This window comes from Anticarsia gemmatalis, chromosome 8 (assembly GCF_050436995.1).
Source record: "Anticarsia gemmatalis isolate Benzon Research Colony breed Stoneville strain chromosome 8, ilAntGemm2 primary, whole genome shotgun sequence".
NCBI classification, from domain to species: domain Eukaryota; kingdom Metazoa; phylum Arthropoda; class Insecta; order Lepidoptera; family Erebidae; genus Anticarsia; species Anticarsia gemmatalis.
This window is the reverse complement of record NC_134752.1, coordinates 12,776,871-12,804,783: the sequence shown is the minus strand read 5'-3', so window position 1 is coordinate 12,804,783 and position 27,913 is coordinate 12,776,871. Positions and strand designations below refer to the sequence as shown.

General features: G+C 34.6%; 1 protein-coding gene across 4 annotated transcripts; it reads left to right on the top strand.

Moving 5' to 3' along the window:
- The first annotated feature begins 98 nt into the window (after positions 1–98).
- LOC142975132 (sodium-independent sulfate anion transporter-like) lies at positions 99–27,913 on the top strand. Of its 4 annotated transcripts, none has more exons than XM_076117825.1 (14): positions 99–277; positions 16,867–17,004; positions 19,657–19,727; positions 20,198–20,390; positions 21,398–21,502; positions 21,733–21,851; positions 22,194–22,356; positions 22,772–22,936; positions 23,267–23,428; positions 23,992–24,132; positions 24,400–24,545; positions 24,941–25,102; positions 25,413–25,566; positions 26,512–27,913. In XM_076117825.1, exons 1-14 carry the CDS (start codon positions 244–246, stop codon positions 26,526–26,528), a joined length of 1,770 nt encoding a protein of 589 aa, XP_075973940.1. In that variant the 5' UTR covers positions 99–243; the 3' UTR covers positions 26,529–27,913. The 4 variants fall into 4 exon arrangements, with proteins under 4 accessions (XP_075973940.1, XP_075973939.1, XP_075973938.1 ...); XM_076117824.1 differs by lacking the exon at positions 26,512–27,913 and adding an exon at positions 26,092–26,493; XM_076117823.1 differs by lacking the exon at positions 26,512–27,913 and adding an exon at positions 26,089–26,493.

The following is a 27,913-nucleotide window of genomic DNA, read 5'->3' as shown; positions in this document are numbered from 1 at the left end:
CATGTTGGTAAACTTGTTGTACTTGTTTTGGACACATATCCGAACTGACAATCGCTGTCATTGATAAGTCAATGTCAACTGTCAACCAGGTCCATTGTTTGATAAATGTCAAAAGGGTTAATTTGACTATTGCAGTAAACAATAACAAAACATGTTATTTAATCATTGAATAGATAAGATTATTAATGAAACGACAGAGATGAGAAGTGTCACGTGTATTGCGATGTTATAACTGATTGAAAAATGGACATCAACGATGAACGAACGCCGTTATTGGGTAAGTAATTAGTTATTAAATTATTACTGATTAATTACCAATTTCCGTGCATTTGTATAATCAAGTGTGTGGTAAACGACCTTTGTTCTATATTGTTAGTCATTGTGAAAACATGAGAGGCAACGAAATCGTTTTGTGGTTAGAATTATAAACTTAAATTGCAAATTACTTAGACATAGTTTTCAACACTGGTAACTAAGTTTCATAAGTTTGGTGGTATTTTATTCCATGCCATACATTTAATACATTGTCTTAATATTTTTTTAGCTTGTATGAATAATATTATATGGAAAATTAATTCATAATATTCCACTTAAAGCCACTTTGAACAGTAGTTTTATGTTTATCTTATAGGAAGTGAATTAACACTTGAAAACATACTTGAAAAATGCCTGCTATTGCTCTTATCTTACAAGTAACAGTTAAGAGATTTGCTATAATTTCCTTCTTAGGAACTTTTCAGAAAATTGTTTAGTTTAATGCAATTCATTTATTATTTTGCTAGTTTCATACAGAAGAAGAAAGTAAAAGAAGGTTAGAAGTAATATAATGGCTATCATAAAACGAAATTTTTATTATGCCACTAAAATTGCACAAATTGTAGCCTTAATTGGCGAGCACTCTGTGTTATCAATAAATTACTCATCAACTGAACAAAGGCAGACCAGAACATAAATCAAAAGTCCATGTGTCACATTGTATTGTATTGTAAAAACATTAATTTTTATGATACTTTAAAATTGATATCTTATTATTGTGGTAATCCTTTTCAAGATGATTGCCTTTCAACCATAATATATAATGAACAAGCAATGATTTGATGCAAATATAGTTGTTCAATCTAAATTGTATGTTTCTGGAGTCTCCTGCACCAAAAACAAAATAAAAAAGATTTATCTAAAACCATGGCCTAATTACATTTTACTTTCAAGTACAACAAATACAATAAACAAATACAATAAACAAATCTGTTATCTTCTTAATCATACCTTAATTAAAAAGCGGACTATCTAGTTTGTGCCGCAATCTCTCTTTATTATCGCAGTATTTAAAATTATTTACTTAGTTTCATGCTGTCAATAAATGCAATACTTTGTAACACCATAAAAAATATACTTTGTACTCTGATAAGCTTGTACACTGTAAAAATGTTCTTTTAATGATGATGAAATTTTAGTTTTATGTATATGTATCTAGTAAAATCACACCTTTTCCTCAACCAGTAGGCAGGGACCAAAGAAACCCGTCATGCTATGATTACTAAATTTTTTTCGTTTATTAACATCCATACATCCTGGCATACAAGACTACTGGCTAGAAGTACTATGCATTTTTGAGTTTTATCTTTGCAATAAAATGTACATAATTTTGTCTAAAAAGTCAAGAAAGTAATCTTTTATAAGTATTGTTCTTACAGTGAATTTGTGAGACTGTAAACCAGGTGCGGTAGTAAATAGATTATGGTTTTGTATGTTATGTAATAAAACTTCGTCATAACAATTTTGTTTTGGAAAAGTGGTAGTCGCTTCAAAAAATATTTCCTGTTTTTCTCATTACAGCGGAAATCATGATAATCATACGATAAGGGAGCAAGATTTAAAAATTCAGGCCCAAATACAATACATTTTGTTTTAATCACAATGCTATTCAAATAATAATTGAGCTTATAAAATACTGCATATTTACACATTATATTTTATTTTAATATTATTTACTAGCTGACTGGACCGAATTCGTCGGGGTTTAGTACTATTTTATCCCCATTTTATTATATTTTTTTCCATTCCTGTGGGAATTTTGATTCCATAGATCTGATACAAAGATTTAAGATTAAGAAAGAATTATCTAATTTGGTTTAGTTCATCAAAAGTACTATGCATGTAATACATACATTTCAGTGAAACAGATTTATTTCTATATAGAATACATTTGTATATATAACAATAAATTGAGTGAGGACCATAATTTTTTACCAATAGTTATAAATGTCTGGGCATTAGTTGTCTTTCTGACGAAAAAATGTTTCAGCTCGTATTACAATAAATTACGAGTGTGTTAATATTAAAAAAAAACATAGTTACGTAACTAAGTATTCATTTATTTCATTCTGATCTAGAATACGTCAGTATTATTATGGGTGATTTTTATTTTATTTTCCGCTATAATAATGGTATGTCATTGATTGGGAATATTGAAACGAATGAGTTAAGTGTTTGATAAAATAGGTGTTTGTATTCTATTTCTATGTCAAGGACTGTTGCAACAATTGCAATTGAGTTCATTGAAGATCTAATGTACTATTTACTAGAAATATTTTTCAAAGGACTTCTTAGGTATAAATTTAACTTTTGTCTGTCTGTCTGTCTGTCTGTCTGTCTGTCTGTCTGTCTGTCTGTCTGTCTGTCTGTCTGCTTATCAAGTGACTGATGTATTGCTGTTAAAAAGAAGCCGTTTTTTTATCAAAAGAATTTTAACTTCTTCATGTTGCAACTTCTTTTTTGTTTTGTTATTGTTGTAGACTCTCTCCTTGCAAGTTTTGCAAGGTTTCGTTTCTCAACGCTGCTCAATCCAATATTAAATTGTTGCAAACTGAAAACTGTAAAAAATAAACAATGTGTTAGGTGACTATGATGAAGGCACTGAATTCGACAGTAAACAACTGACATTTAGTTGTTTACCTTTTTGAATAACGTATTCAAAAATCAATGTATTAAATAAATCACTGAATCAATTCAGTAATAAGCATAACTTTTGATACTCTCTCTCTCTCTCTCTTCCTGGCTATTCGTCCCATATGGTTGTGGGGTCAGCCTTCCTTACACCTTTCCTCCACTTCGCCCTATCCTTGACGTCGTCTTCCTCAACCTCACATGCCTTCATGTCTCGCCGCAACACTTAACAACACATAACTTTTGATACTATCAAGAAAAAAAATCATCGCAGTCTAAACTCAGAACAAGTAGCAATATCTCAGTACCAGTGTAATATACATACAAGTAGCTTTAAAACCTTAATACTTTCGAGATTACCGCGCTTCTAAGAGTATTTAACATACGGCAGTGCGCACAATTTTAAAGTAATAAAAGAACAGTAAATAAAATCCCTTTTTAAACCTTTTTCTAAAGCTATACAGTCTACATAGTCTACATGTAATATTCTTGCAAATCACTGTCAAGTGTCAATAGACAGCTAGTTATGACGTCACAGCGTTACAAACACTACTAGTACCTACTAGTTATCAAGTAGACTTGACAAATATGAATGGATTAAGACACAGCTCAACAAATGTATCCTTAGTTTGTTCACAGACATGATTAGCGCGCGTGCCACTAATTTATATAAAACTGGTCTTTATTGTACGTAGAGGTATTAGCGCAGAGCAAAAACTTAAAGTACCAGTTATAATAAATTATATCTCTTGCACACACGTCAAACGGTACCTCGATTCTCTACCACTATCGACTACCGACAACCGGCTAGCTATCGAAATTTAGACATTTAGAATGTACTGCCAAAACATTTCCTACGACGCCCGTCAGAGGCGCTGATCAGGTTGTCGGTAGTCGATAATAGTAGAGAATCGAGCTACGGTTGAGATGATAAAATGATCGTGGAGTACAACAGTAGGACGTTGACTAAATAGAAAAGGGCTTAGGTGTAAAACTTCGCTAGATTCCGTAACCCGTCTGTAGTGTACCGATACGTCGTTTTAAATTGTTACCGCTAATTGTCTTGAATTTATGTTAACCTGGTAAAAATAGCAAGAGTTTCTTTGATGGGAATAAAGGTTTATTTTGTCGTTTCATCCTCCCATTTTTAAATCAGTACCGTAACTTGTCAATATTTGAAAGCTAATATTCCTGTTATTCTTATTATGCCTAGTCAAATATATTCTGTGATACAACTTTAACACTATGTTTATACTGCGGAAAATTAGCTACTTAATTCTATTCCTATACCATCTATAACTATAGTCTGACGTCATAATTCACTGATGATCGAAATCAGCATTTCGTACACCTCCGCTAACATATTGCCTGCAAGGTTCTTTGCCAAGTCGTTGTATAGAGAAATGTCACTGGACTCACTGGGTATTCTGTGTACCTACTCAGTTTAAGTTATAACCAACGTGTTATGTAATATTCTGTGTTATGTACAGGTGGATGACTTTATAAGTTTATATCTGTTTGTTTTATACACTGCGATTGTTATAAACAAGCAATTTTATTTGTACAGTAAATGTACTAGTTTTTACAACTTCCAGATAAGTATTCGTTAGCTTATCGAGGCATTTTTTGTAACGGATAGGCCTGTAAGATAAGTCGTTGAACTATCCTTGTATATTTACTTTTAGTTAAAACGATTTCACTCCTTATCGGTTATTGTAACACACACTTTGTAGAATTTTTATCTTCTAAGGATAGATTAAGATAGGCCTAAGCAGTGAGACACTCGAACTGGCCAAGGAAAAAAAAAGAGATCGATATTTATATTTATTTGAATTTTATTCTAGGATTTCTATTTATATTTTGAAACGGTTAACATGTGAATCTGTAGCCAGTCAAAGCTTGTCATTGTTTGCTGTCGTAGTCGACGACGTAGTCTGATGAAGAAAAATCGTCCTTATTAAAAAGGTAAATTATATTACCAGCTAGCCTTCGTCTAATTGAAAATGAAATACCTACGTAATACTTGATATTGACCATGCATCGAAATATTCATTATGAAAAATTACATATTTATTTTATCAACCACAAAATTCCAAACAATTTAACACTGTAAAAACTGCACAAACTATTCTTGTTCATGAAAAAAAAAGCATCTTAAAATAAATTTGACCTTCGCGTAAAATACTGAGAATTGGAGTTTATTAAGACTAAACTGTTTAGGATTCTGTTAGTGTTTTACTTGGGAACTAGGCATTTCTTGGCTTCCATATAAGAGTTGGCAATTGTACCCTATTGATGTAAAATGTTTATCTAATTTTGTATTTTGTTCTAGCTAGTTGTATTCTTTTACCTGACTCTTCGTAGAAGCTAACGTGTTGGTATTTTTGCTATTAGTGCTGTGGGAATATAAAATATAATGTAACTACCTAATTTTTGTGTTATGATAGTAGTAGTAAGTAGTTTGTTGTATTATTTGTTGTAGATAGTAACAATAATATTCTTTGGAATTTGTTGAAAGTATAATTAAGACACCCAGGTAATTCAGTAGCTTTCAGATTACATTTATTTGCCAACACCCTATTTAAGAAGTTTTTAAATCTATTTAACTAAGGAGTACTCCTTTATAAACAACAACCTTACAACAAAATCCTATTCAATCTAATTCAAAATCCCACCATGCAGATAAAACTACCAGTTACAATAGCAATCTCTACAGTCTACACACTACCAAGATAGTAGAAACGTCTTATATACTTTTCACCATATCATACTCTGTCTAAACGCGTTTCCCATCACATAATGTACTGCTACGTATAACCTCACCACAAGTCACAAATTCATTGCCATTGCTACTCCATCGCTGGTTATTACGTAAACAAACAATCATGTAAATAACATCGACACTAAGACTGTGTGCACACTGACCAGTATACGAGATCTTGTTTGATACAAAGTCTAGGAAATAGTCTCAAGTCTCTATCTGCAATATGAGAAATTCCTTAGCGCTATTAGTATTGCATTTAGTAGTAGTAGATTTATTTTCTTATTTATGTGTTCAATTTAGGTTTGTTTGTAATCCATTTAAGCTGAAATACAGTAACATATTTAAGGATGTAAACTAATTTTAATATAACTTAAGTGTTATATCCGGGTATAGGTAAGGTATCACCTTGCCAAATTATGAGACTCAGTTAAGTTTTGGCGTGAATGTGCTAATGCGGAATATACATTCATACCAACTTTCGTATAGTATTTGTAGGAATTTGAAGTCTGTAGGTTTCCAGTATGGATCGTCGCCTTTTTCACGTCATCCTTTTTTTCTAAACATTTCTTTCCTGATACCCGCATAATAGGTACAGTTAAAAGTTATGCGTGTCCTGGTATTGTAGTGAAAACTAATACACAGCATGAAAAAATATGGTACTCGCGTATTAACCTGAGTCGTACAAAAACAATTCAAACAAGTTTTTTATCGTTAACTCCGCCTGTCAACCTACTAATTAATTTCACCATGTCGATGACAAGTGGTGCAGTGAAAGAGGGTTAATGACTGGTTTTGTAACCGATCAGTGGCTATCCAGTATTGTGATAAGTCAACTGTCTGAGGTAATACTTTACACCTGTCTTTGCTAAGTAGCTCGCCATTTATTTGTCAACAACTTTTTTCTAATTCGAAATACTTTATTGGATCCCAAACGAACTGTTTTTGGATATTTTAGTCTCAATTACCTCTTATATGTGCAACTTTCTTTAGTCTAGTGGCACTACACTCTTACTCTTACTCACTCAAGGAAATGTAGAAAAATACAGCTTCTTTAGATCGCACTTAAAATACAGAATAAATGTTACTAACTATTAGTTTAGTAAACTCATAACTGTCTCAGCACGGAAGAATTTTGATTTCTAGTTTGGCACATAATAAAGCAAAATAAAATTGATTTATACATTTAATGTAACCTTATAAGGAGGAAAATAAGCATATTTACAAAACTTTAAGATTTTACGATTGTCAAAAAAGTACAATACAAAAATTGTATCTAGGTACTGACCAGTTTGAACTTAACTTTACAATCATGATGCGCTTGGCGTAAATGATCACCTCGTCTCAGTGTGTGTCGGCGAGCCGTGTGAGACGGACGTGCGTACGATTGATCGCAAATCGCAATTATTACGATATCACACTCGTAACTCGTATAATACTAGCCATTCCGCGATGTAACCAGTGTTACTTATAGTTACATGTTCAGTGTATTATTGTGAAAATGATTGAAGTTATTGGTAATTATTTGTTTTTATTTTATTTGTTTCAAACTGTTAAAAACGTGATTCTTTGGCTTGATTGGTCTTGATAGTATTGTATTAGTTGTCTGCTAAACTCTTGGTTTCCATCGTGCTTAGATCGGCCCGATAGGTACTGTGTCGACCACATTATAATTATTGTTTTTATTTATATTTTATTTATGTTTAACTGTTAGACAGGTGTAGGGTACTCCTTTGGCTTGATGCATTGGTTTCGATGTTGTCGTAGTAGTTTGCTTAACTCTAGGTCCCATCGTGCTTTGACCGTCCCAATTAAGTATTGTGTCAACCACATTGTAATTAGTTGCCAATGAAAAGAAGAGGTGCGAGTTTCTTGCTAGTTCTTCTCATAAGGCTCTACTTTCCGAGCCGGTAGTAAATTCTGTAACTATTACGGCTCACACAGGGTCAACTTTTGAGCTAATTCTATGAATGTTTCGTATTTTACTATAATTACAATGTATTTTTATTTTCCATGGCTTCGAAGTAGGGAATGCAATCCCGACTCGAGATCGTCAACTCGAGATCCCTCGCGATCAGAAATATCAATCCCGCGGGATCCCGAGATTTTCGGGATCCCGTCTAGTTAGTAAAAATAATACAATTCGAACGGCTTGTTTAATGTAATAATGTGTGTGATAGTGTGGTGAATGCAATAAATTATTATAAATTAATAATAAATTTAACCCATTTATGTCCCACTGCTGGGCAAGGGTCTCCTCCCGTAATGAGGGAGGGGTTAGGCCTTGAGTCCACCACGCTGGCCAAGTGCGGGTTGGGGACTTTGCATGCCCTCAATAAATGTATTAAACAAATTTTAGGCATGCAAGGTTTCCTCACGATGTTTTCCTTCACCGTTGGAGTATGTGATAATTATTTCTAATACACACATAACTTCGAAAAGTCATTGGTGTGTTGCCTCGGGTTCGAACCTCCGACTTGCGTGGGAGGTACCAACTTATACAACTCGGCTATCGGTATATTCCCGGTGTCCACCCCCTGCTTGTCCACCCCGGGTGGACAGAGACACAAATCTTTTAAAAAGTTCTCGGTGTCCACCCCTGGGGGACAGTGAGAATTAATTTTAAATTATTCCCGCTGGCCACCCCGGGTGGACAAAGATACGAGTTTCATATTACAACTCTAGATCTCCACCGCCGGTGGACAAAGCCACTGCTTTAATAAACATTCTCAATGTCAATTTTATATGAGAAAACACACAATAGATAGTGTACCTACTTCTATTTACCCTAGAGATGTTGATAATATGATTAAACTATGTACCTACTTAATTAATTTTGTTATAATTATTTACACCCAATTCTAGCAAGCGTGGACATTGAGAATGTTTATTTAAGCAGTGGCTTTGTCCACCGGCGGTGGAGATCTAGAGTTGTAATATGAAACTCGTATCTTTGTCCACCCGGGGTGGCCAGCGGGAATAATTTAAAATTAATTCTCACTGTCCCCCAGGGGTGGACACCGAGAACTTTTTAAAAGATTTGTGTCTCTGTCCACCCGGGGTGGACAAGCAGGGGGTGGTCACCGGGAATATACCCGGCTATCACCGCTCTCAAAATAAAAAGTATTTGAAAGTAGCCTCTTAAAATACAAAGTGTATCAATAGTACGAGCTTCTAATCGGCATCTTAAGTCTATTGCAATGTAGCCAGCTGCTGAAAATGCCCTCTCCGACAATCCCGAACGGGATCTCGTCGTATTATGCTTCGGGATTGATCCCGAAAAAATACACGGGATCTCGCGAGATCGGGATCCCGCGAGATCGGGATTGCATTCACTACTTCGAAGTTTTTCATAAACTCTGTTTTTTTTTTCTGTTGTAGACGTGCAAAGATCATCGCATGATCTCCACTTTAGATTATTTATAGAATACACTTTATAAAAAACGCGGAAACGATGGCTAGTTCAAATTGATTAGTTTAACTCAGAAATGCAGTTTTAATTGTCTTTTTTCGCTGATTGCTTTTAAATGATTCAATATTTCGTAAATTGATCAATTGGTTTTAAAGGTAGTAAAAAGAAGTAGAGTCATCTTTTTGTGGTAGAGTACCGGACTAAGTTTTTTGCGTTTATTTATATTTATAAAAAAAAAACTTAAGGAAGTATAGAAAACCTAGAGGAATTTAAAAGCATAGATAAACATTTAGATATACCAGATGAAATAAATATAAAATATATGCCGGCCGTTTTTTAATGTTAGGTCCATATGATGTCCGAGAGGTGGGGAGTGCGCTGTGTGTTCCTGGCGCACCCCCGTGAAGTGGAGAGTTAGGGGGGGACAATCCTCAAGTCCGCCCCCACTCGAAGTAGGGCCCGCATCCAAAGCGGGCCGTCACCGGCTGGGACGCGGAGTATCCGATTGGAGGTACCGCGTCCTGGCCACGTTATGGTGACCGTTGAAGGAACACCGTCAGGTTTTTAGTCGGTATGCCCAAGTTAGCCGGAACGCCTTGCCGGCGGGAGAGCCCGACAGACCCCCGCTTTCCTCCCTGGGGCGGGACATGCAGTAATGCATTTTCCTGACGCAAAAAAAAAAAAAAAAAAAAAAAAAAAAAAAAAAAAAGGTCCATATGATGTACCTAAGTTTGTGATCATTTAGAAACCAGTTTAAGGCAAGCTGATTTGCCGATCTGGTGTCTCTCAAATATTCATCTGGTTTACATTTTCTTTTTTTATAACTATTGTACACCGATGTTTTACCCATTTGTCTAATTTTAAAATCTACCAATTTAGGTCATACCTACGCATAAGTTGCTTGGTGAGTATTAGTATAAAAATATAAATATCATAACGTAAGATAACAAAATATTTAGTTCTATTCTGTCGTATGTTTAGTGGTCAACCTGGTGTCAATGTTGTTCAAGCCGCCCGAAAGGCCTTTGACATGGCTTAACGACTGTTATCTTAGTAGACAACAACCGGGACCGCCTATTTACGTGCCCTCCGAAGCACGGAGACGCTCAGTTCAAATACCACTATGCGGTCATCCATCTATAGATTGACCGCGCCTAGGGTTGCTTAACCCACTGATCGTTTACCGACCGGTGAGCGCAACTAGCTATGAGTGCCTCTAAAAATTTAGTGGGATAATGAGTTTTCCATCAGTTTTAGGTTACGGCCACTGAGAAGAACTGACAAGATACTTTAAACTTTAAACCACCTTCCTCATCAAACTCCATTTTTGTTTTGTGACGCATGTTTACGTACGTTTTCGGAATATTAAGCGAAGTGCAAGTTTGTGAATAATATTAACATTTTTCAAAAAGGTTGTACCAGTGTACCTATATATATATTTTGTCTTAGCAGTAATTCTTTTATTATTCTTACAATTATGACAATCTGTTATTATGATTTTCCCTTTCTAAGCATCCGGCTCCCGTTCGATTTACAATTGAGACTACATTGTGTAATCTTTATATAAATATAATTCTTCTGTAAGTGTGTATGTCACTGAACTTCTCTTAAACGACTGGACCGATTTTGATGAAATTTTTTGTGTGTGTTCAAGGGGATCTGAAAATGGTTTAGATTCACAATTTTGTCCGCTGGACAATGTTTTTTTGACGTGTAGACAGGACAACGTCTGTCGGGTCCGCTAGTTTTATAGAAAAAATAGAGTATTAGAATTTTAGATATTTGTATGTTGGTTAATACTATCGCATGACGATTAGGTGTTCTGAATGTCCTTAATAATATAGCCAAAAATAGAGTCTTTATGAAAAATTAAATTGATTTAATAAACTCTTTATAAGTTCCATGGAAATTCTGACTACGTATAGTAAGTTGTATTATGTAGATTATTGTATATATTACATAACATTCTTTATTGTGTTCTCAAAGGACATTCACCTGTGCCATTCGACACATTTACTTACCTAACAAAAAATCTATTATAGCAGAATACCATACAACTTCAACTACAGTTACAGTAAGAAAGAGGAAAGAAAGAAAATTATTATTTTGTACAGTAACCGACAAAAATATGCCACTTTGTTTCATTTTCAATCCAATTTTAAATGTAAAGCAAAACATTAAAATTACTGCTCATTGTTGTTGACTTCAATATAATCTTAGACTAAGTGCAGACTAGTAAAGACTGACTTCAGACAGACTTGTCTATGATACTAAGCTTGTTTGAAGTTTGCTTCTAATAGTTTGTAATTGTGACATGTGTAAAAGTCTAAGCACATATTTTTGCTCTTGACTGTACACGATACAGTAGTCATCTAATTAAAATTCTGCCTGCACACTGAACGATAGGCGTGATGTTATGCGTGTGCAATTAGGTGAACTCAAATGCTAATTGTCTATTTATCTGCTATTTAAATTTTACTGATAAATAACAAGGTTATTTTTAACTGTTCAGTTACTTTTAACTTTAGTTCTTTTTCATGTTAAATTTGCAAATTATTTACTTTAGAATGATGATTAATGGGTTGTTCAACCTTTTGTCTATCAATAGAAGTGTCGTTTTTATCCTTTAATATTTTGTAGTTACGCATTACAGGTGTCATGCAAACCATATTGCTTTAAAGATGAACGTTTTATTTATTGTGTTCTAGCTGACCCGCGCAACTTCGCTTGCGTCACATAAGAAAGAATGGGTTAGAATTTTCCATGTTTTTGTAACACTTTTTACTGGTACCTACTCTGCTCCTATTGGTTGTAGCGTGATGATATAAAATATGCTTTTTTTTTCACGAAAAATATTCTCAAAATTATTTATATCTCTTAGTATAACGAAGGCGCGCTAAGGCATATCCGCCATTAAAACAGTTGCCATGGCAACGGAATTTTGTTAATTTAATGTCATTATAATATTGATTTTTCGCGACTTCTTTGAATTTTCTGAATTTTCCCGGGAAATGCGTCATTTTCCCGGGGTAAAAAGTAGCCTATGTCCTTTCTCGGGTATCAAAATATCTCCATACCAAATTTCATGCAAATTGGTTCAGTAGTTTAAACGTGATTGAGTAGCAGACAGACAGACAGACAGAGTTACTTTCGCATTTATAATATTACTAGCTGACCCGCGCAACTTCGCTTGCGTCACATAAGAGAAAATGGGTCATAATTTTCCATGTTTTTGTAACACTTTTTACTGTTACCTACGCTTCGCCTATTGGTCGTAGCGTGATGATATAAAATATGCTTTTTTTTCACGAAAAATATTCTCAAAATTATTTATATCTATTAGTATAACGAAGTCGCGCTAAGGCATATCCGCCATTAAAACAGTTGCCATGGCAACGGAATTCTGTTAATTCAATGTCATTATAATATTGATTTTTCGCGACTTCGTTGAATTTTCTGAATTTTCCCGGGAAATGCGTCATTTTCCCGGGGTAAAAAGTAGCCTATGTCCTTTCTCGGGTATCAAAATGTCTCCATACCAAATTTCATGCAAATTGGTTCAGTAGTTTAGACGTGATTGAGTAGCAGACAGACAGACAGACAGACAGACAGAGTTACTTTCGCATTTATAATATTAGTATGGAGTATGGATTGCATGCAAAAAATCCTCACTGCTTGTTAAAAATAAAAATTAACGATCATTAATTGAAAATTTAGGAATCAATTAGGTAAATAAACGATTCTAACGACTAAGGATATTTACAGAAATAATATGATTAACTCAATCAAAATAATTGCATTATTGATAATTTATTTATTAATTCCCAACGTCATGATTTGACTCATAATATACTTACCTAATTATGGTATATGACGCAAAATATAAAGAATAATATTTTGATGGGATAATAAAATTTACAAATTAAACGAATTTCCTCCTAGCCAAACGTGGATAGTGTGACTCAATATTATGTTAGCAGATTCGAGGAAATGTGACACTATATAACATTTCGGTTTGATGATGTTGATTATCCTTATTGGATCCAGATTGACCACTTCTGGGTTAGTATCGGTTTATTGTACAACACGAACGTTAACTCCCGTATTCTAATAAATAATAAACATGCAACACGAAAATTTGCTTATCCGGTGGAAAAGGTAACCAGCAGCCGTGAAACTGGCACTCTAAATTGTTATCTAGCTGACCCGCATCTCCGCCGGTCTCGCTCGCTCCATGCTCGTTTTCAGCTCTAAAGCTACTTTTCTGTAAAAGTAGGTAGCGCTTGTTTGATCCTAGATCTCCAACTTTTTTTTTGTAATTTTCATCATATTTGATGCTTCAGTTTAGCCGTGAATAACTCGTGATGTCTAATAATATTTTTAGACTTTTATATAGTGTCCTATAGCTCTATTACTATCGAGAATCGATAACCGGCTACCTGTCGAAAAATTTTGTATAACAATTGGTTCAGCGCCTCTAGCGGGCGTCGTAGAATCATTTTTGGCAGAACATTCTAAATGTCAAACTCTCGAAACTCGATGGTTCCAGTCGTAGAGAATCGTGCTACAGTTTTCTTGACAGCTCTTCTCATTGACCCTATCCTCCAAACTGCCTGTAAATTCACGTATTTTTGACTATCACAAGTGTCAGCATTTGACCTAAATGATTTGATTTAGATTAATACAGATTATAATTTTGTTGTATCTTTTCATATTGCTACACGTGGCATTGTTGATATAATCGTTGCATTTGCATACATCGTAATACATAATACATGTATTTAATTTGATCGACACAATTATATTATTTCCATAATATACATCAATGTATAACTCTTTTGTCTTTATATTATTATGAACTATATTACATTAAATAAAAGATTTCCCATCTATTGCTTTGTGTTACTGTTCTCATGGACATTATGTTTTCCTCTTTTTGTTATTTTGATTGCGCCTATATCTATGTTTCACTGCTGGGCAAAGACTTGTCGCGTAGTCTTTCAAATCCTTCGGTCTCTTGCTGTCTCTGGGCAACTAGTTCTAGGTGTCAGAATCCTTATTGTTTATATTTCTTATTCTTAGTTAATATCAAATAAATCCTATGTATTACTCAGATCTATTTCAATTAATAAAATTGCAAGTGCAAAAAAACAATTGTAACAATATTTTGCATCAATTGTATTTAGGTTATATGTCATGTTTAGTGGAATGTTCTATGCTCATTGCGGGTCTGTAGTCATTAATTATAAGAGTGGCAATAGCTTCTACTTTTCTCAACTCCTGATGCCCTAGTAAACCAAATCAGGATTTAGGGTCAGGAGAGAGATACTACAAACTGAAATAATTTTTAAACGAATAGTAAAATAATGTTTTAGGTTTCAATTTGGGCTTAGTTTAGCGAGATTGACAAGCGTAAAACTTAACCTAGTTACATAAAATTCGCGTCCATATTGTTTTCTAATATCTATCTTAAAAAAAGTCTTGCGTAATATTTTCTGTGTCACGGTCATTATTTTAACAAAACGACTATATTATATGGGGAACATGTATAGAATTTAAAAATAAAAAACAATAGACACACTTAATCTAAATGTGGCACCTTAGTTTGAATAAAAATCTTAACTATGTAGTTTTCCACAGCGGTTCCGGCTTGAATAGACAAAATAACATGAACAATGAAAATGTTGAAAATTATTATGGAGTGTATTGTTTCTTTTTCTTTTTAAGTTTGATTTAGAGGTATTATAGGGCTAGCTATCTCGTACTAACAACAGCACTTGGATCGGTAAAAGTATAACGTAATAAAACGACAATGTCTTATATTTATATTGGACATATAATATTTACACTAGATGCGTGAGTATCTGAGATTATTCACTTTAAAATAAAGATTTATAATTTTTCTGCGTGGTTATGTTTACTAAACGCATGAAATATAGTGATCTCTCATCTCATATAAACTAAATTGATCTCAATCAGGTTTTATTAGTTTATCAAAACAGCTTGAGTACTGTATAATTGATTTAATAACGATGGTTTAATTGTGTATTTCCCTTGTGAGGCATGTACAAAATCATTAGCATGTAAACAAGACCTAATTCTTCTAAGATTAATCGAATTATATAACAAATCTAAGACTGAACGAGATACAATGGTTAAGGCTTGCTTAACCATTGTATCTCGTTCAGCCTTCAGTCAGCACGGAACGATCTCTCAGGTAAAGCTATGCTTGCCGAGGTTGATCTGAGTGACCATTTACATGGCAATTTCCTACGTGTTTCGGAAGGCACGTTAAATTGTGGGTCCCGCCTGACAGTTGTTAACAGCAGTCAGAAGCTTGAAAGTCTAACAACCAGTCGTACCGAAGGGTATCGTGTTATAGTTCTGGTAACCGGCTTGTGGAGATCCGATAAGCAGCTGCATCTGGTGAGACTGGAAGCCGACTCCAACATAGTTAGAAGAAATGATGGAAAAACAAAAACAAAAAACTATACCACGGTTTATTTATAAATCTTTCTAAAATAGCTCGATTTCGGTAACTAGTATGTATTGTTGAATGAATTTTTATGATGCTGTGTGTCATCACAGAAATTCATTACCTACGAATGGCATAGTAAGACGTCACAATTTTATGAGCCTTTGTCTAGGAGGTGCGGTACCTAATAGTTAAACTACATATTATTATATTGTAGAAGCTGTGTCAGTAGATCCGGTTTCGGTAACAATCAAATTTAGTTGCCAAATAACATCTAATACTTATCATAAACACTAGTTGACTCGCGCAACTTCGCTTGCGTCCCATAAGAGAGAATGGGTCAAAATTTTCCCCGTTTTTGTAACATTTTTTACTGGTCCTCTGCTTCTATTAGTCGTAGCTTGATGATATATAGCCTATAGCCTTCCTCAATAAATGGGTTACCTAACACTGAAATATTTTTTCAGTTCGCGTTCAAACAAACTCTTCAGCTTTATAATATTAGTATAGATTACTTAGTACCAACGTTTACCGAGGTACTAAATTTAGCTACTTAAACCGTTTGATCAGGAGGCGAAATTATTGGCACGTTCTGAAGCCCGAAAAATTCCGGCATCAAGTCTAATCCTTGCCGGTGTTGCTAATTGGGCTGTAAAGGTCATTAACATCAAGTAAATAAGCCACATACATGCACGTGTTCGTGTATTACTTGCCAAAGGAATGATGATGAAGCAGTCTTTGTGAAATTCGCTGATTTGATTTTTATTGGTCACTGTAGTTTACCGACGCGATGTAATTTGATTTAATTGTTTTTAATCGGCTAGAACATTAGCTTCTAATTAACACGTGTCGTCGTAATAGTGATTAAGTACTTTGAAATATATTTAGCTAGCATCACTACGTTTCGTTATAAAAGTGTGCAGTAGAAAAATAAGTTGTTAATTTTGTTTTGAGAGTTGGGAACCAAAAACCAAATGGCCTGTTTTTCCGTTAAAGAAGAAAAAGGTGACAAAGCTGGAGCAATATTCTGCTATAAACTACTAATATAATTTAAGTGAGGTCTAAGGGATAGTGTATGCAAAGTCCCTCGTTCATTTCCCGAGTTCAGCCACGCTTTGAAAGATAATTTATTTCTGTTTGACGTTGAAGAACGTTGCCAAGAATAGAACTTTTTATACGTAACATACTTGACGCTATGTGTTTATACTTCTACCTCTATTATCCAGGAAAACTAGCATGGCGTTTTTAATTTTGTTTTCTCCTTTTATTCAGGTTCTTCAGTCCAAAGCGGCAGGATTCGCCGCACAGCCTCCAAGCTTTGCAGCGTGGAATCATGGAAGAGACGGCTACCAATCACGATATGGCTGCCGAAGTACAGCTTCGAGTATCTACTGCGAGATGCTATAGCTGGTGAGATACCTCTTCTGTTCTAATGTTTCCCTGGTACCGCAAGGAGATACATTTTTTTTTGTAAAAGATAATACAAAAATTTCTCCGTGGTTATGCCATAGCAATAACAAGTCGTAATTTATGGCTTTAGTGGTTCACGTCTTTGAAGTGTAACGGGTTCATTAGCCTTAAACCTCTCAATCTCTTATGTTGCCTCAGTATCTCCGATGAATCATATCGATATTTGATTCTTGTTAGCTCGTTTACTATTCTGTAAATGTAAATTACTGCCTTTACCCTAATCTCTTTTATCTTATCTACTCAACATCAATTAAGGCCATCATTAACTAGAGATCAACAACCGATTAGTTAAATCACGCGTTTAACCGACTTATTCTTGTAATGATTATGAAGAAACTTGCTCATCGGCACAGAATGTACAGTACCATCGTCGGTATGTAGGTTGAAACTTACAAGGAGTCATTGAACTCTCAAAACCAAAAAAATCTGTGGTCCTTTAAGTATTTTCAAACATCAAATTTGTTTATTTTCAAAGTAATTTTGTATAAACCAAATAGGTTTATAAAAATGTCTATTTTTAATTCTAAAAAATCTGTTAGTTGTTATTTAATTTTGGAGTCATCAAACTGCGGTGCAATTTTTCGTTTGATTGATAAAACTGCGATTGAAATATGACAGTGTATACTGTATGCGTATTTTTTTCCAATCCGTTCTGTAGCGATATTGATCAAAATTGACATGAATATTAAAAAATACTTTGACCTGCATTGACACCTGTTAGGTCAGTGATTAGACTACTATCCAAGGGCATTCCAACTAAGGGTTTTAGTACCAAAATGTGGAGCAGAGTAGTATAAATAACGAAGTTCTTAACCTTAATATTTAAACACGTTTCGTATCTGACCGACATGTAACCGGTTATGGTTCTTAGATAATAAGTCGTTTCTTTTCATGGTAATATACCTATAACGTAGTGTTTTTATGTACTGCAAAAAAGCCTGATTTAGTGATGGGAAAACCTGATTTTGGGTAATGTTTTTGATGAGTGAATACATTATTCATTTGCAAAAGGTTCTCATGTTATTTTTTGTGGGTAATTCACCTTTCGTTCAGCTTGTTTCGGTGTAAACAAGTTAATTAGTTAAAACGAATATCAAAATTATAGTACTAAGTGTACACTATAGCGTCTGGTAAAGACATCTTGCAAATGTTACTTTCCTCACGCCCGACAGTTGTTTTAACAGCCAGGGCCAGTTTTACGGCTTATGGTTAACTGTTGGATAACTTATGCGATAGATAAAGTTGGCAAATGTATTGAAACAACTGTCCACTTGATGAACTAGCCATTACTTTTTGCGGACGAAAATATGCACTACAGGAAAAAGACTCTTAGTCTGATAGACTCTTAGACTTCTGTTACCAACATCATATGGTTTACTCAAAATAATGAAATTCATGTATTCATCTGTGTATATTAGGTTATTCATTTTATTCGCATTACATGCCTCCTTTTCACCTATAATTCGTTTCAGTAAGAAATGGTTTCGTTCACACTTGAGTAAATAAAACAGTTTATCAATTCAATTCCTTATTACAAATCATTATTTTATTTTTCCGTAACTATGCCTTTATTGATTTGATTGATATATTATTTTATAAGCATTTAAAGTGTATTGTTATAATCGGGTGATTACAAACGTACGGATACCTCATATAATTTTATCGGACTCTCTCTACCTAACTTGCTTATATTGTCACGTTCATATAATTCTTTTGATTATGACGTAGTTCGCGCATTTGTAATAGCGCGAGTTTAGTTAAATTATATCATGTATTCGAGTCATATTTCGTTGAGTCTGGCGTTCAGCCATCTTGGCTCGTGTTACAAACTATGCGTAAAATGTCTAGTACAATATTGTTTACTTTTTATTTATAGAACAAATAGCTGTGATACTAGGCTCAAAATAAAATGACTGTTAGAGCGATTATTTCATTTGAGAGTCTCTTTTCAAGAGTGTTGCTATTTGTAGGTGATTGATATATTAAAATTTCGAAAAATATTTTTTACTGTGTTCTTTAAGTTCTTATCATGTACAATAAAATACCTTCTTGTTACTTATTGTTTGAAGGATAAAGTAATAACCTGTTAACCTCCAAGGTGTGCAACGTGAAGAAAGTTCATTCCTTAGATGGATTACCCGTATGTTGGTTGGAATGTCGCTCTTTACGCATTCCGAAAGGTTCATTAAAAATGAAAATTATATATTATTTATTTCTCGATGGCATATCAAATTCATTAATTATTTTTAATTTATGAATTGAGCCGACAATTCGCCTCTTCCGAGTCATATATGTATTCTGATATCAATTAGAAAAGACCAACAGTACTTTGGCTGACTCGGGAATCGAACCCTACCAACCAAACCAAACCAAACGGGAACCAAGACCCTATGATGAGCAGACGGATCACTACTGCTGTTTTAGATCACATTTTACTTACAACTCCGGTATTATAAGGATTATTTCAAGAGCAGAATGTTTTTAAAATTCCTTATTGAACTTTAAAAGTAACGAATTTATTGAGGTAAAAAGTTTTACCGTGTAGTCATCCTTGTCCTAAAAGGAATGACTCAATTTGATGTAACTTTACAGGTATAACAGTCGGACTGACCTCCATACCGCAGGGCATCGCGTATGCCATGGTTGCTGGGTTACCGCCACAGGTAAAATGAAACCTTACATTTGTTGTTTTTTATTTTGATGAATATTTTATGAACAATCCGCCCAAAGTAAAAGTTTTGATTACGTAAAATAATTTTGGTTAATATTTTTATGATCTGTACCTTCATGATGATTAATGAAATCATTAACTAGTATTACTACTACATATATTATGTTTCTTTACTTCTACATATACACACAGCTTTATAGGGGTCCAGCCTATTGTAGCATATACCTTGCTAGGTATTTCCGAGCGACACATTAAAAACTTTCTTACACAAATTAGTCCTTTGGTTGACTCGGCAATCGAAGTGGAGACCTCGTGAATCTAGTATTCACTTGTTCAGCAGTCGTATACACTACCGGCAAGACCACATAGGCAGTCTCAAATATTCTACTTAAACTTATATCAATGAAACCATTGATATAGAATATTTTAGATTTTCAAATTGAAAAAGTCGTTTATTTCCAGGTAGGACTCTACTCCAGCATATTCCCAGGGTTAGTATACATGATGTTCGGCAGCTGCAAGGACGTGACGGTCGGCCCCACTGCCATCCTCGCGGCGTTGCTCGCTAAGTACGTGGCACACTCCGCTGACTTCGCGTATCTGGCGTCTTTCCTATCTGGCTGCTTGATACTGTTGCTGGGAGTGTTGCAGTTAGGTGAGTGGAGATTACGATAACTTTTCTATTATATGCGGCATCCGTTCTTTATGTTTTGAGGGGAATTACTTAAAATGGAGGAAATTAATGTTCTTAATTTCTGTGGGAATGAGCCAAATGAGTCCCAGCATTTGTAGACAAAAAAATTAATGCTAATCGAAAGCAAGCACCTGAACATTGGTATAGATACCTAATTCTTCATAAGTATGGTGAAATATCATAAATCTAATACTAGATATTTCTTCTTGAGGGCATGCAAAGCTTCCGACCGCACTTGGCCAGCATGGTGGACTTTAGCAATAACATTTCTCTCGTTCGGGATAACACCTTTGCCCAGCAATGGGATAGTATGGGGTAAATAAAAAATACTAGAAATAGCTTTACAACTTTTCGACCACGTTTTTGCTTATTTAAAACTCACATATCAAATAAAATAAATTAAAAGGAATGTATATTGTATGAAAATAAGCCCCTTTTGAAATTGCACATTCAAATTTTCGTGTCATTTAAACTTGTTTGCTGACTTTGCGTTCGGGAAAAACCCAAACCTTAGTATGCATAAGGTCTACTGTAAAGGCATTTCTCGTATTTACTTTCGTATAAAGTTTCACACAACATCGATCGCGTTAGGTTCAACAACTTGCATACATTTACATAAATGCTCCTCCACTTTCTCTGTTTGCACGCCCACAGCTGATGTGAAACTGTTTATTGAGCTATGCTAATATTGTCATACTGATATATATCTTATTGATTCTTGTGAGATGACTGGACAGTTATTTTATAACATTGATAGGCATTTATACGTAATTATTATGAATGCAAAGGTTTAGAAGTTAGGATCGATGTTTGTTACTCAATTACGCCAGAATTTTGATGACATGTACACAAAAAGTTTTTAACTTGAATGCACAAAGGATACTTTTACCCCAGGAAATTACGTTCACTTTTACAGCTAAACTGATGAAAGTTAACATATAACGTATGTATGTGTTTTTTGTTTCCAGGTTTTTTATTAGACTTTATATCCAAACCAGTGATCAGTGGGTTTACAACGGCAGCTGCGTTACAAATTAGTGCTTCACAATTAAAGTCACTGTTTAGGATAAAAGGTAATTCACACATATATTTTAGCAAAAGAAAGGGATTAAAGGGTGCATTACAATCAACGATATCTGTGACGTAAATATTTCTAGCTTAAGATGACAAGTCTTAGTTTCTTTGGTCACATAACGTCTTTCGTGAAAGTTCAGGACGTCCCTTCTCGTCTTGTTTAATTTTTAACTTAATGTATGATGTTTATAACAAGATCATGGTATATTTGTTTGTTATGTGTTTGTAGGAGCATCAGGAGACACTTTCATCCACGCAGTGATAAATTTCTTCAAGAATATTAAGACGGTACAACTTTGGGACACACTACTTGGTTTAGCTACTATTGTAGCTTTGGTCTTGTTAAAAGTAAGTAAATAATAACTTTTTTCCTATAAAAAAGTAGTTCATAAGTACATTATTAAGGTTATAAAAGAAATACACTTTAAAGTAAATCTATTCAACATGAATCATCATAGCGATTTACGTAATTTATTTTAATCACGTAGGACTTTGGGTACATAGACCTCATTATTAACATCTCATAAAGGTTTTGTCGTGGGAAAGATAATTAAGTTATTATTATGATTATGACGTCACTTGCCACTAGTGACTGACTTTTTTGACAAATAAGTACCTGCTTTTTGTTGTTGATTTATTGTCCTTTTTTTTCTTATGGGTAAAGTAATACATTATATTGTACCTCCTTAGCGCGCTACTATCCCAGTAACATCAACAACTCCACCGTGCCGTGCCCGTTTCGCTGCAGTCTGGTTGTACGTGGTCCGAGCTCGTAATGCGCTCGTCGTGTTCGCCGCAGCTATACTCGCCTTCGTGCTCAAGGCAAACGATATCACACCCTTCGCGTTGACTGGTGAGAACTCTTTGTGTGTTATGCTGCCCTGGTAATTGGTGTAATACGATCAGCTGGCTGACTCCATAAAATTGAAGTTCTAATGACAAATTTTAATCGTACTTAAAATCCATGCTCTAATTTGCCAAAAAAAATAGCTTCAATAACTTTAACATTAGTATTTCAGTGGATTTCAGAGTCTTTATATTCAACGAAATCATGAGCGTAATGGCTGCTCCCGCTACGCTACTACATAGTTTTGACTCCCACACCTGTAAAAATATAGATTTGTATATTTTGACAAATTTCCCGTGACATAACTTGGATACTTCGCTCAGAAGTTACAAAAATTACCATTTTTTTGGTTCTTGTTGGCTCTTCTATAGTAAGCTCAACACAGTAAGTGAATAGCTATAATTTATCACTCGTTTTCCAGGCACAATTCACGGTGGTCTTCCAAACTTCGGCCCGCCTCCCTTCAACACAGTGGTGAACAACCAGACCGTGGACTTTGACGGCATGCTGTCCGTGTTCGGCGCTGAAGGACTCGTCATGCCGCTAGTTGCTATACTTGAGAGTATTGCTATTGCTAAGGCTTTTGGTAAGTTTTGCAAGACACATATAATAGACTCTGTAACTATACAATAGTTTTTCTTTTGCTAGACTGTTATCTAACTTCATCTATTGTCTGCGTGCGCGTGATGTCCTAGTACCTACTATTTTACATCCCGGTTTTTATATACTTTAGTTTATGTACCACCTATACTTTTGTATGTGTTATGGACGTATAAATATATATCAACATTTGAAATAAAAATTAGTCTCATAGTAAAATAGTATAAAAATCCCGTCTCTGTTTAGTAATCACACTAATCTATATCGTAAAGGTTAAAGTAAAGATTTACCTAATGATTTTTTATTTGTTTCACAGCGGGCAGTGCAACAGTAGACGCGACACAAGAGATGCTAGCGATAGGCGCGTGTAATCTGGTCTCGTCGTTCTGTCAGTCGATGCCCGCCACCGGCTCCTTCACCCGCACCGCGCTCAACCACGCCAGTGGCGTTGTTACTCCGGCCGGGTGCTTCTTTAAAGGTATGCGCTCCTGGTACATGCTAGATATTTTTTGTACACACGTGTGTACGCGCTCAACCACGCTAGTGGCGTTGTTACGCCGGCCGGATGCTTCTTCAAAGGTATGCGCTCCTGGTACATGCTAGGACTTTGTGTGCACACGTGTGTACATATTGTGAATGTGTTGATTTTGATACACGTAACTTAGATGCACAAGATACTGGATATGTGGGTTTTGATATATGGGTAAAAATTATTATGAAATTAAGTCATTTTAACCTAGATTCAAATTCAAAACATCCTTTATTTCTTAATTATTTTTTTGACTTATTTTTTTATTATTTAAACGTAGCTTACCTGTATCAATTAAAGTAAACTTTGTTATTCGTTGAACTGAAGCTATAAAATTAATATGAATGTACATAGGATTCAAAATTAATGTAATAAAAACTTTGTGTTTGCATTAGATTCGAATGTAAACAATTCAAAGCTCAGATTATACTACAGATAGATGGTATTTGAATGCCACGGTTTGTTGGCTTTAACTTCAGTTGTTATAAAAGTGTATATTTTGTATTTCGCAGCCATGCTAGTACTGCTAGCGGTCACTCTCCTAGCAGACGCGTTCTACTTCATACCGCGGGCGACGCTCGCCGGTATCATCGTAGTTGCCATGTTCTCACTCATGGAGGTCGATATTATCGTCAAACTGTGGCGGAATAGCAGTAAGTATTACCTATTTATAATATTTGTTTTTGTATTTTGATTTATTGGTAACTTTAAGCAGAGAGTTCATACTCCTATGTACAGTTGCACTTTAGAATCAGATGCATTCAAAAGTTTAATAAAAAGATTTACGATTAAGTTACTGTTATAACATTTGGTAACGGAAGTTTGTTGTGTATAAAGACAAGAACAATTATAATAAAGTTGTAAAGATTTGATCCTTTATCATAAAATACACTTTAACACATTTTCTTTTTACGTAACAGAGGTGGAGCTGTTAATCTACACACTGACGGTAGTGTCAGGTGCGTGTATCGGTCTGGAGTACGGCATACTGTGTGGTGCCGCAGCCGATGCGGCTAGAGCATTAGCACAGGCCGCCCGACCTCCGCTTCACTCGCAGTCGTTCAAGGTATTGTGCATGTTGTTAATTGAATACGTGATGTAGATGAAACAGTATTATTAATGTAAAAAAAAATTAACTATATTTACGGAGAAAAATCTGCGCAGTATCTACCTGTTACAATATACAAGTTTACATACACATAAATCTAGGTCATAAAAATTAATGTTGTTTCCACCAAGATAAAGACTAAGCACAACTTCGAATAGTTTTTTGCTACTTGAACTTTTAAATAAAGTGTACGATAAAATTCACACTGCACAAGTGTACTATTACGGTCCTTGCTCATAGATTGACATTGGTTATTAACTTCTTATTATTTATTAGTTATTTAAAACCTTTAAAAAATACGTACGAATTTGTTCATTAAAGTAGATTTAAAATACCTTTAACTTGTTCCTCAGGTGGGCAACCAGGACTGCGTGTCCATCACACTGACGGGCGCGCTGTCGTACTCGAGCTCGCAGCACGTGCAGGAGCGAGTGAGACAGCACGTGCCGCCGCACCTCTCGCTCGTCGTGCTGGACGCGCGCCACGTGCACGCCATCGACCTGGGAGTAGCTGAGGTGAGGAAGCTCTTTGTAATTTATGCTATCCTTGTACCTACACACTTTCAAAAGACATCTTTAGTGAAAATAAGTCGAGTTTTCACATTTTGCCAAATATGCTTGCTATCTATCGTCTTCTTTAACTTTATTGATTTTCTATAATATATTTGCATTTTTCATATATTTATTTATAAGTTTCTTATAATTAAATTATGGCGCCCGATACCATACAACTACTTTTTTTCAGCTAACTGACTTTTGCCGGCTTACAACTCACACAAATACACAAGCAATCCATAGCTTATTTTATCTTTTTACTTGTTTTCAGAACTTAATATCTGTGATACTAGACCTAGAAAAAGATGGACATAGGTTCCTACTATGGAACTTCAAGGAAAGCTTACAGAAATTGTTCCAAGACTTGCACAATGGCTTCGAGAGCCGGTTCGTGGACGGACCCAGTATTGATCAACATATATTAGGTAAATATCCAATTGTGTTATAGTATGGTGATGGGAGATAGGCTAAATAATTCGAACTATTTTAAACTTATCAATCAATAATCTAAGAAAATATTTTTAATACTCAAAAGGGAGAATTTTGAAAGGTAATCTTAGAAAATGAGATCAGATTAATTAAAAAATTTGTTTATTATTGTTTATATATCAAATTGCACATAGAACACGGTATCCGTATTACAAGTGTACTCGTTCTAAGATTGGGCTGTTACCTAATGAAAAAGCTTGCAATGTAGATTTTTTTTTTTTTTTTTTTTTAACCCATTTTTGTCCCACTGCTGGGCAAGGGTCTCCTCCCGTAATGAGGGAGGGGTTAGGCCTTGAGTCCACCACGCTGGCCAAGTGCGGGTTGTAGATAGTTGGCTTAATATTTTTGTGCTTTTTATCCAAATACAGTAAGGCAAGTTACACAGATATATAAAGAAAGGGGTTTAAAGCGTATTGTAGATAGCTTTCAATAAATAAACTATATAATTTCTTCGACAGCAGATAAGCATCAAGTGGCGCACTTATAAAGGAGTACGCTAGAGTAGTACTTTATAGCGAAGATATCACCGAGATGACAAGAATACTGTCCTGCACAATCACGAGGCACACGCACCATAGGAAATTAAGCACAAAAGCACGTTTTTACACACTTAAATTGCAATAAATATAATGTGAGCGTTTACACACTGAAGAACATTTAGCGCGTCGTATGAAAATACTGTAGTGTTGTGTGAGGAAAATATCTATGGCACTTGCACTTATAAATGATGACAAATGAAGTAATCTAGTGAATATCTTGCCGACGCATTCTCGCGTCTTCTTTTCTCGTAATCTGTAGAAAAGCCGACTTTTCATTCGATTGTTCAATGATTTCGGTGCGTAGACGCTTCTATGGTATTTTATTCATAAATATCTTTTCAGGTTTGCAGTTCACCTGATAGTGTGAGGTTGTGTGAACTTTTGACTTTCTGTGCAATTTTATAATGTTATAATTGTCATGGTGTAATCATTTTACAGTGAATTTACTTAGTTATTAAGTAATTATATATTTTATTATGTATTTCTTTTAGGTATTGACTTAAGCTGTAAGCTTATTGGTGCTGTATATTATATGGCAGTTAATGTATTTTTAATATTTTTATATTTCATGTATAAATTCGTTTCTAAACCTTTTATACAAGTCATTTTTAGTTACAACATAGCTAATACTTTGAGGTACGTTTCAATCTATGGTAGGACCTGAATGCGTATCACGTATCTTAGTTGACAACTAGTGTACGTCAAATTGATGGTCATTGTTCAGTATATTGCTGCTTTATCGTGATGTATTAATAATAATTACTATAATCTAAGGGAGAAAAACAGTGTACAGCATAGTGGCTTTCAAATAGTTGTCAACTAAGGTACGTGATAGCCCCCCCTGGAATTTAGTGGTATTTCCGATCTATTGTAATATACTTCGTTAGTAAATTTATGTAACTATGTGTGAAAGGTTTAGGAACGTTTAAATCTATATTTCTTATTCTATGCCTTTATGTCATTGTCTACATTCCAATATTAGTTGTGATTGAATTACTTTAGCGGATGTTTTTGGAACTAATTTACATTAATGTATAATAGAATACGGGAATTAACGCGAACACGCATTTTACCTTAAAATGCCTAACGTTTCGGCGCAGGTTGCACTCGCCGTGGTCCCAGGCAGACTGACTTTTAATTTACATTAAACTAAATTACATTACGTTTTTTATACGTTTGATAATTTACGAAGAACTATTATGATTACTTACTATTACGTTTATATTCTTCTAAAATATGATAATCCGTAAATGTTTTTAGATATATAATTTGATTGGTTTTACAAACAATTTAGGCAACATATTTGCATATTTTAGATAAAACAAGCTTTGCCAAGTTCCCTATGTTTTTTTGTTGATAATACCTGAACTCTTTTACCAGACACAAAAGAAAACACGATATTTTCGTACCTATCATTGCTTCTATGAACCACAGTTTCAGTATGTTTCCCCTTTTATTCAACTAGATGGCGTTGTAAGACATAGGTTAAAAATGATTGTCTGATGTTTCTACTACGTTATTTCTACTTAGTTCTGAAATTCACCGCTAGAGTGTTTTAATCACTATTTTGTAGTAACGTTTAAGTGATAATAATTGTGATAAATATGTGAATATAATTGACATGGAATCTGATTCTTTACATTCGAATATAATAATATTTGATCATTATTATTGTTTAGTACAATTCTAATTGTTGAGTTTTGTAAATATTTTATGAGGTTAAGAATAAATGTTTGATAAGTAA